Source organism: Ochotona curzoniae, unplaced genomic scaffold, assembly GCF_017591425.1.
Source record: "Ochotona curzoniae isolate NIBS_2020 unplaced genomic scaffold, NIBS_Ocur_1.0 contig_2688, whole genome shotgun sequence".
NCBI lineage: Eukaryota > Metazoa > Chordata > Mammalia > Lagomorpha > Ochotonidae > Ochotona > Ochotona curzoniae.
The window spans coordinates 5,547,700-5,565,738 of record NW_024465553.1 but is presented as its reverse complement, the minus strand read 5'-3'; the positions used below and the strand labels follow the sequence as shown (position 1 = coordinate 5,565,738).

Below are 18,039 nucleotides of genomic sequence, written 5' to 3'. Positions count from 1 at the left end.
TACCTAGGGGCCTTGGACCAACCCCTGCAACACACACACACACACACACACACACACACACACACACACACACACACGGGACAGGGTGAAAGATGTTGGTCCTCCACCTTCTGATGGGAATTATAAAGCAAAGACGCCCACTATACACAGCTTGTAATGAAGTTTGTAAACAGCTTGTAAAGCAGACCCTCATGGGGCGGGGATCTCAGCAGGAGAATGAAGAAAGGCTGACTTCCGGGCACTCTGTGCTGTCCCCCAAAGCCATAGTCATTGCCATTCGATCTGGCTGGGGAATGCTTCTCTCCCCAGATTGGAACTAAAAGCATGGAAAGCCACTCTACAAAACACCAAGCATTTTGGAAGCTTTAAGTCCCAATGAAGACTGCCAGGCTGCTCAAGGCCTCGGCAGGTGACAACTTGACACCTTCCTGGCTTGCTAATAGTTGGCAACAGGGACTAAGAGGTCCGAGAGGTGCAAGCAAAGAAGGCCCTGGGGTCTAGGCCGGAGCTAATGTCTCGGTCCCACCCCTCCCAGGCCCATGGGAGCAGATCTCCGCACATCGGGCCTTTGGGTGCTTGCCACATGTGGTTCCTGTCACCTCTGTGAAAGAATTGGGAAATAGAAGCCAGGTCTGTCAGGAAGCTGCCCGGTGACCACCTCGACATACAGGCTTGAACGGGACCATGAGAAGGCCTGCAGGGCAGCACACGCCCAGCACAGGCCGACCCGTCCAGATGCTGCGGTCCACCAGGAGGGCATCCCTCCCCACCACTAGGACACCACCCTGGCATGGACAGGACATGCCACTGTGCGATGTGGTAAGAGAGCTCTCTGAGGCTGCCAGCCTGCCGACCTGGTGTGGGAAGTGAGCCTTCAGGCTTGCCCTGACTTTCTGCTAGAATCCTACCAATGCCAAACGGAAGTGAAAGAGGCAAAAAAAAGGGGGGGGGGCGGGGAGGACTTCGCCTAGAGCAAACCTGAGGCTGGGAATGAAGACACGCCGTCATATCCTCAGGTTGTGACTTTCAAAGTGGAGGTGGCAGGAGATGCCTGAACATAACCAGGGCTGGCTGAGCCAGAGGAGGTAGATCATCTGTGGGTTTTCAAGCTCAGTCATCGCTTGAGGGGGATCCTGCCAACCTTATTATGGGACTTATTATGTCCTTAGGATCTTTGATATAAAAATTATTTGTTTAAAAGACTGAAAGACGGGAATTTTTAAGAGCCCCTTGGCCTGCAGATACATGGCTTATTTCTGATGTGATGCCATAATGAACTGACTTGACATCACAACCCGGAAAGGGCCAAGGGGGCCTCCTGTGGGTTTACTCATGTCTTCCCATGCACAGGCTTTCATGTTTACTTTAAAGATTTATTTTATTTTTATTTGAAAGAGTTACAGAGAGAAGGAAGGACAGACAGACAGATTTTCCATCTACAATTCACTCCCCAACAATGGTCAGAGCTGAGCCCATTCGAATCCAGGAGCCAGGAGTTTCTTCTAGGTTTCCATGTGGGTACAAGTATCCAAACATTCGGGCCACCTTCTGCTGCTTTCTCAGGCCACAATTGGGGAGCTGGATTGGAAGTGGAGCATCTGGGACTCGAGCCAACATCCATATGGGATGCCAACGCTACAGGCAGAGGCTTAGCCTGATATGCCCCAATGCCAGTCCCAGGCATTCACATCTAATCTGAAACCAGGACTTAGATCACATCTGGAAATCTGTGGCAAAACTTTCTGTGTGTACAGGCTGTTACCCCTCGTGGTATATTGTACACTGCTTTGTTCTCTCGCTTCTTAATGTGCAAAGCAAAACAAAATATCAGGAAAGGGACACAGGGGAGAAAAAGGAAATTGCATTTATGGACCAGCCTCCTCTGTGTACATGTGTGTGCTCTGTCTCAACAACTGACCCTGAGTTCCTGGAACTGTGTCTGTGTTTACGGATAAGGACTGAAACCCCACGGGGTTAAGTGAGTGGTCCACGGCTTTGCCAGGCTCCACATCCTGGGATCTTTCCAAAGTCTGCATGGCTCCAGAAAGGGTCAGGGCCATCGCTTTCCTAGAGGGTTTCGTGAAAGGAAGGGATGGGGCTGGTATAGTGGTATGAAAACAAGTCCTCCACTTGTAGTGCCAGTATCCCAGATGGACACTGGTTTGAGTCCCAGCTGCTCCACTTCAGGTCCAATTCCCTAATAATGTGCCTAGGAAAGCAACAGAGGAAGACCCAAGTCCTTGGGTGCATAAACCCACGTGGGTGACCTGGAAGAAGCTCAAGGATTCTGGCTTCAGATCAGCTCAGTTCCTGACATGGCGGCCATTTGGGGAGTGAACCAGCAGATGGAAGATCTCTCTCTTTCGCTCTGTCCCTTTCTCTCCCTCTCCCTTTCTCTCTGTAACTTTAACTCTCAAGTAAAGTAAATAAACTTTAAAAAGAAAGAGGAACCCCAGAAGCCCTGTGGGAGTGGAGTTAGGCTCGGAGTCTGGCAGTGTGTGGAATATTTGCCTCCAGTCCTGACATGGCCCTGTCTGCCCTGGTGACCCTGAGGAACACTGCCCTTGGGGGAGGAGGCAAGGAGGAATATTCCTCCACCTGCTCCCTCACTTCCCTTAGATGCCCGGATGCAGAGCCCCCAGCGTCTGATCCTGTGCTGCTTAGAGAGGTCTTCCCTGCTTGCTTCCCATAGGGGCCTCGTGGGGACCCCAGGGCTGAGTAGCCAGAAGAGCAGCATCCTGCTTGTTTGCTGCACAGAGCTTGTGGCTGGCAGTGACGGTGTTGACGTAGCCCATGTTTACCCAGTTGCTCAAGGCTCTGTGAGATGCCCTGCCACATGCCAGGCACTGCTTTGGAGCGACCGCAGGGGATTTCAGATTCCTCTGCCAATTTCATACCTGATCGTTTTCCTGTTCCCCGTTTCAGGGAATGATTGAACCTGAACTTGCCTGAAGAATGAATACTCCCTCAGGTCCAAGGACAAAAGACAAAGGGGCGGGGGTAGGCGTCTCACAAATGATGCCCAGTGCCATCTGTGCCGTGGCTCAGTGAGGACGGCTGTGGCATCCCCACCCCACAGGTAAGACAGAGGGACGCACAGGTCTCCCGCAGCTGCTGGTGGCCTGCAATGGCTGTCTCCTGTGCTTCTGGAAGCCTCACTGACAGCAGTGCACGCTGACACCGCTGCTGCCTGCCAGCTCGTGGATGCTCCATTGAACATTGTCCAGCGAGCAGCCGGGGGCCTTGCTGGCTCAGGCAGCCACTCAGAGGACACTCCAGCCCACTGAAGTGGCAAAGATACAGGGTTCCATCATGTGCTGTTCCATGTGCCTGTTGTTCTAGAAGAGGCAAAAGCCCTGGGAGGAAACCATGCCAGAACCTGAGTTGTTGTGTGGTTGACGGAAAGGACTCAGGGGGCCCTTCTGGGGGGATGTTGGTCTGGCCAAGGGCGCGGAGTGTGCAGGAGGGCAGTGAGGCCGTGTGGTTTTATGGCAGGGATATCTTACCTGGGAAAAGAAAGTGCTGCAAAGGAAAGACAGGGACAGTGGAGGGACGGAAGGGCCCAGAGAGTGGTGTGTGACAGTCACCTCGGCCCTGGCACGCTCTATTTCTCTGGCCTCACTTGCAAAGGAAGTGTGAGACCTCTGTGCAGGGCTGTTGGCTGTACACGAGTCCACACCATTGGCTAATTGGAAAACAAGCTGCTTTGGTTGGAGTTGGGCTGTTCAGCTCCAGGGCAGGGAGGCCAAGGTCACAGGGCCCTGAACTGCCCAGACTGAGCTGGAGGAGGAGCCATGGGGAGGACGGAGCAGGACGCAGCAGCACACGGGCCAGCTGCTGGGGGACTGCAGCTCCTTCCTGTCTGCCTCTTGCCTCAGGTTTGGCTGTGACTCAGGCAAACTGCCACGGTCTCCTCTCGGCTCAGTGGTTGAAGCTCAGAGAACAAAGCAGCCCTTGTGTCTTTTTTTTAACCCTCAGCACACACATGCCTTCCATGAGTTCTGAGCAGTCTCAAGGATTTTTCCACCCTACCCTGCCTAGACACCTTAGCACCAAACAGAAGCCTGCCGCATCTGCTTCCTCGCTCTGGTCACCTTGCACCACCTACTTGGTGCTGTGAATTAAAGCAGAGGTGGGCACACTCAGTCCCCAGCCCTGCGTGTTGCTCCCAAGCTTCGGAGCCATACGGCCTGTTTGAATCATTACCTCAGCGGAGTCAGCCTTCAGTCGAATCATTACCTGTAACACCAACAGCCCATTTGGGTGCCAGGTTGAGCCTGGCTGTTCCACTTCCCATCTGGCTTTCTGCTAATGGGCCTGAGAAAGCAGCAGAGGGTCTTGGGGCTACCCCAGCCACTGTGCCCTTTTAGGGAATGAGCTGGAAGATAGAACATATCTTTATTCCTCTGTCTCTCCCTCTGTGGAACTTTGAAATAAATACAATTCCGTTAAAAGAAAAACAACCCTCCTCCCTCCACCTGCTCTCAACTCCCAGTGCCCTGAGGCTGGCTGCTGGATATCGTTAAGACTCAGTGGTCTCCCAAGCAAACTGGGAATACATGTCCATCTCCTTCTGGGCTGAATGTAAAGATCAGATGGAACAGCTAGAGATGCGTGCTAGGCACTCGTTAATTGCCAGTTGTTACCACGTGTTAAAGGGGTGCGGGCAGCAATGGGGCAGCAGTGAGCAAGGCGGAGGAGAGGATGGGCAGAAGGGAGGGACGCATCGTGGCAACTCTCCATGCCATTGTCACACAGGACCTTGGGGGTTTGTGCCCACCATGTAGGTGGCAAGCACATAGAGTTACCAGGCACGATGGGAGCGGCGATACGTCCTTTGTTGAGGGGCAGCTTGGGGATCTGCTTGGCTGCATGACCACAGCCAGTGGCTCCTCAACATCACACAAACAGAAGCCTTCAGAGTCAACAGGAAGCAGACAAGGCCAGTGGCAACCTTTGCAGCCCGGGTCCAGGTTGAGCAAATTCTAGGAATCTTTTGTGGCTGTGACCCAGGCCGCCTACGCAGGCCCTGAGCCTCCTGTTCACAAGCTTTAGGGTCCTCCCAGATCCTTCCTGGCCTGCTCAAGGGTGGGCCCTGTGTCCCCAGACCTGCCAGCTGTTTCTGAAAGAACCCTCATCAGCCCTGCTCCCATCCTCACCTGGACACGGCCACCACGGAAGCTATGGCCTTTGGGGTGATGTGACAAATGTGAAAAGTCAGCAGGAATGGGGCTCTTGTAACAGCATTCCTCTTGTCTTACTGGGAAAGACAGGACAATTTGACTGTCAAAGAGACATCAAAAATGTAACCACTCAGGGCACATGGAGCCTCTCTTTTTTCTTAAAAAATATTATTTTTCATTATTATTAGAAAGACAGAAATGCAGAGAGGAGATACAGAGAGGAAGATTTTCCATTCACTGGTTCATTCTCCAAGTGGCCGCAACGGCTGGAGCTGAACTGATCTGAAGCCAGGAGCTTCTTATGGGTCTCCTGTGCAGGTCCATGGTCTCCAGGTTTTGGGCCATCCTCTACTGCTTTCCCAGGCCACAAGCAGGGAGCTGGATGGGAAGTAGAACAGCTTGGGTATGAACTGGCATCCAAATGGGATCCCAGGGGATGCAAGGCAAGGATTTAGCAATTGGGCTATTGTGCGAGGTGTATGGAGTTTTAAAAGCTGCAAGTTCCTGTCGACCTTTGCAGTCCAGAACCTCGCAAGAGTGAAGTTTGAGTGAAAGTGAAGTCACCTGTAAGAAAGCCTCAGCTGTACCCGTGTTAACAAGTACCCGTGTGCTTTGATGTCCTTTGTTCACAGCATTGCCGTGTGACATAGATACGCTTCATTTTGCTCTGAGCCAGGAGGAGGGGAAGGCAGAAGCCACTCACGCCCAACAGGAAGCAGCTGGAAACTTTGCACAGAAGGCAAGAGGGGCCCCAGGATGTTGCGAGGTAGCACACTTACAAGACGCTGGAGGAGGCAAAGGAAGGCTGAACACCGACTCACCCGGCCGCTTGTGAAGACAGACCCGAGTGTCCACGACTCTCCCAACAGGCTCTGTGCTCCACATCCTCCTCAATGCAAGTAAACCTCAGCACAGCTGTGTGAGCCCTTGGCCGATGCTCCCACTTGACAGATAAGCAAACTGAGGTTTCCAAGTGCGTGTAGCTGCAGCTGCCCTACACCCTTGCTCAGCTCAGGTGCTTGGAAGGATGTGGAAACAAAACAAATGCAGCTGTGAAGTATTGGCCCTTTAGGGAAAAATCCCAGCGTGGCTTTGAGCTGTGCCTGGACCCCAAGTCTGCGGCCAAATGCAGCTACCATCCCCTGCTCACACTGCACAGGCCTGACCCAGAGGCTGCCGGGACCCCGCACACAGCCCCGAAGGTCCTGCCGTGGTGGGCACCGGCTGAGGGCCACTCAGAAGCCAGAAGCTGCCAGAAGGATTTACCTGCTGCCGTCCTATCGGCTCTTCACAGCCCTGGTGAAAGGCACTGAGTCTGAGGCACAAAGAGTGGTGAAGGGCTGAGCTGGACCCAGACACTTAACTCCTGAGGATGGAGTTAAGTAGGAAGGGAGCAGTACAGGGCAGGGCCAGGGGTGGGGTGGCAGGGTAGGTGGCACAGACCGGGCCCCATCCCTCCCCAGCAGCATGGCTAGTAGATCCAGCTCCTCTGAGTTCTGCCCCTCACTCTCCTGACTCACATGACCCAAAGGCCCTTGCACACCTGCCCCCAACTCTCTTCCTGGCTACAGACCCCAGCCCACACCATGGGCTCCCCTCTCTAGGCAGTGGAGGTCTCCCCAGTTGCTCTCTATTTTCCTCTATCCCACTGGATTTTCCCATGATGCATTTGCCTCCAAATGTTGTAACTGATAGTTACAGTGGAGGGGCTTTCCACCCTGGACACCGGGTGTGTAGGGGGGATGCCAGACCCAAGAAGGAAGACAGCAAACCCTGGAGCCTTAGCTTGCCCCAATGCTGCCCACACCAGTACCCACTGTGCTCTCAGCCAGGGCCTATAACACACATTTCCTTGGGCAGACAGACCTCCCAACTTGGCCTGTGTATGCACATCTTCCAGGAGTCCTGCCAGGAGAGTGCCAGGCTCCATGCCAGAAGGATGAGATCTTCATTCCTATGCCTCCTCAAGCCTGTGCAGCTGTCCCTCCCACAGAAGCTCAGCATTCGGGGCATGGCAGGCACAGCGGCAGGTACCACACACAACAGCCTGGGCCAGGAAGGGCCACCTGGTGTCCGCTTGGCAAAGGGCAGGGCCCTTCCTGCCTCATCCCTCCCCCCTCCTGGACCTGCTGTCTGTACCAGCTGGGCTTCCTTCCTCTTCAGTAGGCAGAGAGCTGTGACTGGGCCCACTCACAGCCTTGGGACATGGCAGCCCTCGGAGTCCCAGAGCCGCAGAGGGACATGCTGCTGACAGCCACAGGAGGCCTGACTGCCACTCAGCGCTATCAGGAATCCCAGGTACAAGAACTGCACGAGTCGCTTGAGGGGGACAGGGGAGGTGGCCCTGCTGTCCACGTAGGGCCCAAGGAGGGGAGGAGACGTGCAGTCAGCTGCTCGGTGCCCTGTGAACAGCTGCACACTGAGGTTCCCAGGGGGAAGACTGGCGCCTTTGAAGGCACAGAGGGTGAAGCTGGGCAGGTGGGAGTCCTGTGTTCCACTTTGGGTAAGACAGGTGCATGCTGAAAGTTCTGGAGATGGCAATACCTCCAAGGAAGTTCCTGAAACGTCCCCCCACCTCATTGCAGGGGACAACAGGGACATCCCTTGACCTGGGGATGCCTGACACCGGGCTGTGAGTAGACCTTGAGTTCCTGCTCTCCAAAAAGGTATGTACTTTTGTTACAGTAGTGTTAGGCATGGGGAGGTTAATGTGAGGGTGCACAGCACATGGTGTGGCAGTTCTCCAGGGCAGAAGTTGTGTGCGCCTTGCAAATGCGACAGGGGATCAGACACGGGACGAAGACATATTCATCCTCCATTGAGCAAGTTCCTGCTGGGTGCACAGTCATGGGAGCACTGGGTGGCCGAGAGAGCAGGTGGCCATGCTTTTTATAGGGGATCAAAGTCATGGGCGGGTGATGGGGTTTGCACAGCCACAACTGTGTTCTCCCAAGTCCCAAGGCAATCCAAGTTGTACATGGGGTTTCCCTGGCCTTCCATGAGCCAGAAACAGGGGCATCCAGGAAGTGAACATTGTCCAGCTCAGATCAGCATGTAGTGGGGACCGTGCAGGCCAGACAGCGGCCGGCCACATGCAGCAAAAAGAGCACGCCAGGTCTGGCACATTCTCCAGGGTGTTGTCTACGTTCCTGGCAACCAGGCTTAGGGATGGCTCCAACCTGCTGAGGTGCAGGTGGAAATGCCCCCGTGTTCAGAGAGGTGGTGCGCTTTTCTCAAGGCAGCCCAGCTCTCCTCTGCAGATTTTCTCTCTGGCCCTAGAAGTGGCTGGCATGGTGAGTTTGCAAGAGCAATCTCACTGCTTGGAGTCTCATTTTCCTCATCTGTCAAATGGTCTCACATCCCACTCAACCGTCATGAGTCCTCAGCAGCAGGCACTGAGGGTGGGTGGCTCAGGAAATGGTGGAGTTTGCTCCAGGTGGGCCAGCCACTGAAGATTTCCTGCTGAGAACCAAGGGCCAGCAGAGGAATGAGCTTATCCAACTCTTGCACCCATCCCACCTTGGGCACTGCACATGGTGGCTGATGTGCCAGCAACAGTGAGTGCCTTGCAGCCAGGGAGCAGAGAGCTGTGTGCCTTCCATGCCGATGCACGCAGAATGGGTGGGCGCCTGGGTGCCTGGCCAGTGGACTTAGACCCTGTTTGCTCCTGTGATAACTGACATGACCTTGGTTAATGTTCACCAGCAGCCGCCCCATCACCCCTCCGCAGTCACTGCTTAAATACGGACCACAACAGTGCTTTGTCTCTCATCCTCGCTCACTTCCATTGGCCAAGGGATCAGGAGTTCGTGTAAGTATGCATTCCCGGGGAGATGATGAGCTCTTGAGGGGCCTGCGGATCCCCTGGCAGGCAGCAGGCGGTGGTGCAGGGGTGGTGGAGAGGGGTGACTGGACAGTGTCCCCATGGCAGCAGGAGAAGCTGGCAGTGCCCAATCGTTCCGTCATCATAGCAACAGCAGCTGAGGTGCGCTCTTTCTCCAAGCCTGCCCCATGCCTGCCTGGCTCCTCCCAGGAATTAGCAAGCTGCATCAGCCAAGTGGAAGAAGGTGTCTGACACCAAGGTCCCAAGGCCTCAGGCGGAGCAGAGCTTGGTTCACACAGCTCCTGGGTCCAGCCAGGCCTTTGTCGCATCCTTGCCCTCTCTGTAGTCGAGAAAGCGGACTCAAAGCAAGGTAGGGAGCAGCCTGGGCTCCTAGCCTTCCTCCTCCCCTGTGTGAGACAGCCAGGAATGGCAGCTCAGGGTCCCAGAATGGGGCTCTGCATGCACAGTGGACCTATCGTGCATACCACCCCGAATCCCCCAGCGGGGACATTATCCTTCCTAGGGGTTTGAGTGGCTTGTCCTAGATCCTTGTTCCGAGCCAGGCCACTTCTAAGCTTGGTGCATGTATTTTTAAAACTGTGTGTTTATTTGGTAGGCAGAGACAGGGGAGAGAGCGAGAGAGAGAAAGAGGGGGAGGGAGCAGTCTTATCTGCTGGCTGGTTCCACAAATGCTTGCAACAACAGGGGTTGGGCCGGGAGCACAAGCCAGATCTCCCATGTGGGTTACAGGGTCCCAGCCAAACTGAGGCCTCACCACTGCTGCTATGCAGGGTACATGTTAGCAGGAGGCTAGAGACAGGAGCTGAGCTAAGATGCAGGACCAGGCCTTCTGGCATGGGATGTGGGCTTGCCAAGCCGCACCCTAACCCCTGCCCCAGTGCCCACCTCACAGGGAACATACCAATGCATTCGGGATGCACTGCAACCTAGTGAGGTGGTCATTGCAATTATTCCTATCTTAGAGATGTCCCAAATCACACACCTCCTAGGCTTCAGACTCGGGCACTGAGCTTCAAATGCCATAGCCCTGACCCCAGCCTACCTGCTGGCAACATGGATTCAGCTCTCAGGCACCTGCTGGGGATCAGGGAGCCTGAACTGGCCTTGAAGCCTCCTTGGGCACTTTTTGACCTAGTTTCACAAGCTTTCTGCTCTCATGGGCAAAACACAGATAACTCCCACCCTCTTCCCAATCAACCCCCCATCCCATCACCAGAACAAGGGTGAGAACTTAACGCTTTCGTGGCCAGATTCCCACATGGGACACACATGTGACCCTCGGGTCTCCTGTTCCAACTCTTCTGGCTTCAGCTTTGTGTGCTGTCCACAGGGAGAGTGTCTGCGAAGAAATCCTGTAAGCAACTAGCTGGGAGTTTCTCGTGAGCTACCTGACCTCTTTGGACCTCCATTTTTCCATCTATAAAACGAGAATAAGGATGCATTCCACCTGTTTGGGAAGATCAGAGGACATGGCACATACAAAGCAGCCAGTGTGTGGTCAGCATGACACCACACGGCGCCAGTGTTGATGCTTGCTAAGACTAGCATCAGGCAAGAAGCAGGAATTGCTGACTCAGTGGCAGTTTACTGCTGGGTGGACAGGAACCCCCTCTGGTCCCGGGAGTGTGGCAATTGGCCAGAAGGAAGTCTGCCAGTACCCAGGTTTAGTCCAAACTGTGTGTGGGTGCCTGGGAGCAGGTGCACCCAGGAATTCAGATGGGGGTGAGAGCTGCTGACCCCACCTGGCACATCCCCAGCTGTTGGGTGCCCGCCTGCCCTTGGCCTTGCTTATCTGTTCTCAAATCTACCCATCTCAAGATTCCTTTCTCCCATGGGCAGACAGGAAATGATGTTCAAAAAAGAGAGGTCATTTGCCTAAAGCCAACAGCCCACAGGGAGGGGGCGGGATGACTTCCATGGGGGTGTATTTCCTGCTGGATTTCAACAGGTTGTGACCTTGTGCTAAAGTCACAGCCCTGAAAGCTCCCTTTCTCCAGGAAGCTCAGGTTGTATTCCCAGAAGGGCACCTTGGGAACCTGGCCCGGACAGCTCACCTCTTGTTTCCCTGCCCCAGACTCCAGAAACACAGCCAAGGTCAGCCCCTGCGGTTGGTCTTCCAGAATAGAGCGAGGTCTCCTCGTCTGAGCTGCAGTGCTGCCCCAGCTGCTTTCTCTTCCCGGTTGGATCCTCAGCTGTTGAGGATTGCAGGTTGAGGGTGCAGGCTGGGGCCTCGGCTGGAGGCCCTCCAGGGCTGAAAGGGCTGGGGAGTGCTATTTACCCAACAGGGGACTAACACTGACCACTTAGGAGGCGCCACTGACGCTCCCAGTCTGAGTCCCAGGACAAGGTTAATTTAGTTCATGAGAAAACCAAGACTGGTCCTGGCTTTTGAAGATTTATTAGTTTATCAGAGTTACAGAGACAGAGAAGTCTTCCCTTTGCTGCGTCACATCCCCAAAAGGCTGCAGCGGCGGGGGCTGGAGTCAGACCAAAGCCAGGAATCTGGAGCGACATCCAAGTTTCCTGCATGGGTGCAGGAGCCCAAGCATTTGGGCCAAATTCCACTGCTTTCCTCGGCCCATTTGCAGGGAGCTGCGCTGGATACAAACTTAAACCAGCACTTGTTTCAGATGGTAGCATTGCAGGCAGCAGCTTAACTCATTATACCACAGTGCTGGTCCTTGGTCCCAGCTTTCCCACTGACTTGCTGTGGTTGCATCCATGCCAGGGCCCTCTCTGGGCCTTGGAATCTTGACTGTAAAAGGAAGAAACCAGACAGCTGATGGGACACCCAGGATAGGGTAACCCATCTCAAACCACTCATCCCAGCTTCAGATCCTCTCCATCCTTCCCTGAGCCAGCAGCCCCCCTAGCAGGAGGGTCCCTCCCACTTCCCTCCTCCTGGAGGTGGTTCCAACACCCGCCCACAGCAGTTCCCCCAGAGTGCCAGCCGTCTCACCAAGAGCCTAGTGTGATTGCACATCATTTCCCCATAGCCCCATCGGCGCAGCTGGCAGAGCAGGGCCCCTCCTCAAGATGCCTCCTAAGGCCAAGTGAGAAGTTGTGACCCTGCAGGGCTGGGAGTTTCAGGGGGCCTCCACAGCCCCCAGCCCTGGGGCCCTTGGGAGAATCTGGCATCCTCACCTGTGGAAACCCAGTTCCCACCTGGCCACTGAGCCATGCAGAGTGGGAGAATTTCCATCTACCCCAGGATAGCACCACCATCGGGGCGGGAGATGAGAGAGAACTCAACAGCATGGGGAAGTAGCATTCCTCCTGCCTCCATTAACATCTCCGACCCCATGGAATGACGGGTGGAGGAAAAACAGAAATTTGCTCATGCATGGTGCACCCTGGGGGTCATTCAGAGCTGTGAAAGTTGGGTGGTCGATGGGAAATAAGCTTGCAGAAGTTTACTAGTCCCAAGTTTTTTCCCCTCTGGTTTTCACATCCCCAGCCCAAGCACTCCTTTCTATGAAGACAGTGTTTGCCGGTATGATGCAAACAGGTGATGCTGAGTCTGCAGGTGCATTTCTCAGCAGCTCAGAGCCCGGCTTCCATAAAGAGAGAAGATGGCAGGCTTTGGGCCTGCAGCCTGGTGCTACAAGGAGAGCTGTGGGGCAGGGTAGGCTCTGGGAGCCTGCGAATGACACTGCCTTTGCCCTTGATTACTTCTCTGCTCTCGGCAGAGCCTGCTCTCCCGGCTGGCTTGCCACAGGCCTTGCCACTGCTTGGGGTCTCTCTCCCAGACACAGAGCACATGTCCTCTCCTTCCTGCCACCTGAAACCTTGGAGTGGGTGACACCTGCAGCCCTGCCCTCTAACGCTTGCTCTCAGATCCCTCCCAAGCAAGGTTGGGTACCACGGTTCCCCTTCTTATTTCTTCCCCGCGTTCTGTGTGAGGCAACATCAGCCACAGATACACGGATTCATAGGTTCTGGGGCAATGCAGTAGGGAGACAGAGAGACCCCTTGGGGTACTAAGAAGGAATGACACCCTGGGGGGTTAGCACAGCTCTGCCAGGTTCAAGGTAGTCTTCTGAGCCTTTAAGGAATGGGGTTGGAGGGAAGCCTTCAGGGTGATTCTTGACCCCCGTGCCTCAGTTTCCCCTTTGTAACATGGGGACTGTGGTGCCTGCAATTGTAGTGAGACTCACAAGGGCAGACCTCTGGTGTGGGATTCTGGTTCTCATTGACCTTGGACATGGCTCGAATTGCCCTGAGTTTTGTTGTTTCTCCTCGGTCAGCAGAGGACAGCACTATGTTTGCACCCATAGGCATGTGATGCACAGCGGTGGGGCAGCGCCCAAGGCAGCCCAGGACAGCCATTACAGGCTTCACCAGCTGTCTCTCTGCTCTTTTCCCCTGATGCTGCAAGTGCTTGGTGCTGCCTCAGTACCTCTGCAGGTCTGCTGGGCCGTGGTTGCTCAAGGACGCTGCCAGTGGGTGCACTCCACTCCCCACTGACTCAGGGCTTGGCATCGCTGTGCTCTCTTTCAGGACCATGCCACCCTCTGTCTCCCGGGCACTCCTCCTGCTGGCCGGCCTGTGCTGCCTGCTGTCTGGCTGCCTGGCTGATGAGACCCAAGAGACAACTCCCTCCAGCCATGACCAAGAGCAGCCAGCCTGCCACAAGATCGCCCCCAACCTGGCTGATTTTGCCTTCAGCTTGTACAGTGAGGTGGCTCAGCAGTCCAACACCACCAACATCCTCTTCTCCCCGGTGAGCATCTCCCTGGCCTTGGCCATGCTGTCCTTGGGGGCCAAGGGTGACACCCACACCGAGATCCTGGAGGGCCTCAAGTTCAACCTCACAGAGACAGCCGAGGCGGACATCCACGAGGGCTTCCAGCACCTCCTCCACAAAGCCAACAACCTGGACAGCCAGCTGCAGCTGCTCATTGGTAACACCCTTGTGATGGACGAGAGTCTGAAGCTGCTAGAGAAGTTTCTGGAAGATGCCAAGAATCTGTACCACTCAGAAGCCCTCCTCATCAACTTCAAAGACACTGAGGGTGCCAAGACGAAGGTCAACAGCTACGTGGAGAAGAAGACCCAGGGTAAAATTGTGGATATGGTGAAAGATCTGGACCCAGAAACGCTGCTCTCTCTGTTGAATTACGTGTACTTTCAAGGTAAGGTCACACGACTGGCCTCAGCTGGTGTCCCTGCAGTAGTCTCCAGTCACCTGTTGTTCTGCTTGGCACTACTTGATGGGTCATGCCCATGTGTGTCACAGCACAGATGCCAGTTTCTCCATCCACTTTATGACAACACCAAGGAAGTATGAGGCCCAAGGGACTGAATACTCAAAACCATCAATTCCTCTGCTGGACTTTTCAGAGTACTTACTGTAGGTGGTCAGCTGACCTCATGGCCTCCCTGCCTGCCTGCCCTGAGTGTGTGAGAGGTCAGGAGGGCAGAGCCATGGGGCACTCTGAGGCAGCCCAACCCTATCCCAGACAAGGATTCAGGGGAGGCTGTGGGAGTCAAGGCTGGGGGCTCCGTCCCTGCAGGGGAGAGTCCCGCAGTGCAGGACACTCAGGCCAGAGCCTGCACCACTGAGCTCCCAGCTTTGCTGAGACTTAGGGATGGTCTCCTCCCCAGCTATCTCCTGTTCCCCCTTTCAAAGAAAAAGGGGCTCCTAGGGTCTCGGGACACCTGTCGCTCTGGCTGCTTGATGGCGAGATCCTCTCAGTGTCCTAGAGAGGGAGGCCACCTGTGCCCCTGAATTCCACCTTCAGCTTCCAGGATAAGACCCCAGGAGCAGCACCCCCAGAGCTCACCTGGGTGGTAACTGTCCATCCACTTGCCAGGGCCGGGAAGCCCCAGACAAGGAGGTACCATAATAGGACTTGCTTAGAGTCCTCCAACCGATGGCCGGGAGCAGGTTCCTCTCGCCTCTGCGGAGGACATGCCTTACAGGTGCAGGCATGGACAACCCCTGGGTGCAGGGCTCCTGGAGGCTTCCTCTCACCCGTGTGCATGGATGATTGGAGCCCTTTTCTCAGACAAGGCCAAGGCCCTGTGAGGCATGTGGCACACATCCCAGTGCCAGTCCCAGACCAGCTGGTGTTCAAACCCTTTTTTTCTCTTCCACCAGGGACGTGGGAGAAGACTTTTGACCCAGAGCTCACCACGGAGGAGGACTTCCACATAAATGCGACGACCACGGTGAGGGTGCCCATGATGACACGCTTGGGCACATTTGGTGTGTTTCGCTGCAGCACTCTGGCCAGTCAGGTGCTGCTCATGCCCTACCAGGGAAACGTCACTGCCCTCTTCTTCCTGCCTGACGACGGGAAGCTGCAACACCTGGAGAAAACGCTCAACAAAGAGCTCATTGCCAAGTTCTTGGTGAAAGAGGACCGGAGGTGACTCCCCACCCAGGCCTGCCCGGGAGTCCCCAGGAAATGACTGAGCCATGCCAGGAGTGAGGTCACCGCCAGAGGCCGAGGCGGGAGGGACACTGCTGCTATGCATGCTCTGCGCTTACGGAGAAAGGAGTGAGCCGAGGGCTCAGTGCAGGGAGTGGCAGCTAGGCTGTGAGAAAGGCTCAGTACCCAGGTGTGCAGTGGTAGCTAAGAGGTTGACAGCCATGCGGGTGTTGGGGAGGGAGACAAGGAGGAGAGAAACCCTGGGCAGGTTGGGTGGTCCCAGAAGACTGGAGAAATACCTCAATAGCTCCTGTTGTCTTTCCTGTGTGACAGCCCTATCAATCTCCATTTACCCAAACTCTCCATTTCTGGAAACTATGAACTGAAACCCTTGTTGAGCAAATTGGGCATCACCCGTGTCTTCAGCAACGGGGCTGACTTCTCAGGGATCACGGAGCAGGTACCTCTGAAGCTGTCCCAGGTAAGGCCACCCCACGGACTGCCATCTGAAGCTGTCCCAGACATGAGGCTGGAGGAGGCAGCAAGGACACAGCAGGTGCAGACCTGGCTGCTCCCAAGGATGCACCTGATGCACTAGGACAGGAAGTGTCAGGTGACAGAGCTGGGGAGGAGCTGGCAAGGACCTCCCCTGAGCTCAGGCTGGTGACTCCTGACTCAACAGCCTGCTAGTCTGTGGGCTTCAACATCCCTGCGTTTACACAGAGAAATAGGTCCATGCCTTCAAGGACCTCTTGCCCTCCCTCTGTGGCATGGGGGGCTGCTGGTGCCACTCGGTTCAGCTGCTCAGTGGCATTGAGAGGCCAGAGAGCCAGTGGGGTGCAGGTCTTAGTTGCACACTCATGGGGACACACTGGGCACTGGGAAGGCCACCTTCAGAGCCCTTGTGCCCAAGGACCTTAGAGCATTGGTGAGAAAGGGGATTTGGAGAGACACTTGGGGAGGATGAGGCCATTGTCCCCCTCTGGGGTCTGAGAGGGCTGAGAGGTGGGGGTCAGGAAGGGGTCTGATGGACTGAGAGGGAAGGGTGCAGAGAGGGCATGGAGAGAGGGGGAGGTTGTGTGAGCACACAGCGGGGAGGAATGGGACAGGCAGTACCGTCCAGCAGCAAGAAGTCCATGTGGGGCCTCCAGGATATGGTGCCCACTTGGGGCCTCATGCTGACTGGATGGGGAGAGCGCAGGTTCAGCTCACAGATCTGTTTTCTACCCTCCAGGGGAAACACAAGGCGGTGCTGACCATGGATGAGAAAGGAACAGAGGCTGTCGGGGTCACAGTTCTGGACGTAATACCGGCGAGGATACCTGAAAGTGTCCTTTTTGACAGGCCCTTTCTGTTCATCATCTACAGCCACGACATCAAGAGTCCTCTGTTTGTGGGGAAAGTGGTGGACCCCACCCAGCACTGACAGCCACCTGCTCAGCCTTGTCCCCCCCTACCTTGAGCACATTAAAGTCCGACCTGCCCTGCATGCACCCCTCACCCATGGTCTCCGAGTGTCCCTGTGTGCCTGGGGCCTGGGCATGGACTTGGGTCACTGTCTCAGGTCAGCACCCAGGAGGGTGCTGGTTCCAGAGAGTGCATCCTGCAGCCCACCACCTTCCCAACTCTCAGTGATGCAGGTGGGCATAAAGCTCTGGGTTGGGTCCCACAGGTCAAAGTGGGGAAACACCTGCAGCTTCACCGTTCCTCCTCCTGGCACTTCACAGCCACTACCCCCCTAAGTAAGACCTCCAGTGGCCATAGACCCTATGGCCTCTGGGCACCTTAGGTCTGGCAGATCCAGGCGGTTGGGGACTTGAATTCAAGATCAGACTTTGCCCCCTGCCTGCTGGGTGACCTCAGTGAAATCACAGACCTCTTGGAGCTCCCTGGAGTTGGCATGAACCTGAGATAGAAAGAGGAGGGTACAGTGTAGGCTCAGACCCCTCCTGTGCACTCAGTGGACACACCCTCACCCCACCCTCTTCACCAGGCTGCAGCACCAGCTTATGGAGGCAGACGCCGAGGCCCAGCGAAGCTCTCCCCCGCAGGTCTCCCAGCCACCAAATGGCACGCAGGCCTGGTGGGTTCTGCTGCTTCCCCGCCTAGCTCATGGTCCCATTGTGTTCTCCCTGCTGAGGCCAAGGCTGCATGGAGGTGGTCCTGAGAACTCCTTCAGAGTCCCTTGGCTGGAATCCATGACCGTGGACAGGCCGAGATGGCATCTCCAGCTGGCAGGCCTGACTGCCCAGGGGCTCACTCCCCAGGGAACTGTGAGCCACAGCTCTAGCCCCAGTTCACATGGCATCAGCCCGCTCTGTCCTCACCCAGCTGTCACAGCGTTACAGGGATCCTGGGGTGTCCTAGCTGTGCTCAGGAAGCAGCGCTGGGGTAGATGCACAGGGCGGGCTCAGCTCACCTGGCCCAGGCAGTGCATAGAACCTGGGAACCATAACTGAGCGTGTGTGCCACTCTGCCGGCATGTGCAGGCTCTGTCCTGCAGGGAGCGGTGTCGGCACCCGGAGGGATGGAGGCCGAGGGCCTGGCCCAGGCAGGACCTGAAGGGGAGGTCCAAGGATGAGGCGATTCCTCCCTGCACCCCCAGGTCCAGTCCACAGACCCAAGGTGTGGGTGA

General features: G+C 55.7%; 1 protein-coding gene across 2 annotated transcripts; it reads left to right on the top strand.

Annotated features, from left to right (window-relative positions):
• The first annotated feature begins 8,926 nt into the window (after window positions 1-8,926).
• Window positions 8,927-16,901, top strand: LOC121153106 (alpha-1-antiproteinase F-like). Of its 2 annotated transcripts, XM_040975565.1 has the most exons (6): window positions 8,927-8,994; window positions 13,528-14,162; window positions 15,131-15,201; window positions 15,292-15,401; window positions 15,738-15,885; window positions 16,639-16,901. In XM_040975565.1, exons 2-6 carry the CDS (start codon window positions 13,532-13,534, stop codon window positions 16,828-16,830), a joined length of 1,152 nt encoding a protein of 383 aa, XP_040831499.1. In that variant the 5' UTR covers window positions 8,927-8,994; window positions 13,528-13,531; the 3' UTR covers window positions 16,831-16,901. The 2 variants fall into 2 exon arrangements, with proteins under 2 accessions (XP_040831499.1, XP_040831498.1); XM_040975564.1 differs by having other exon boundaries at window positions 15,131-15,401.
• The last annotated feature ends 1,138 nt before the right edge of the window (window positions 16,902-18,039 follow it).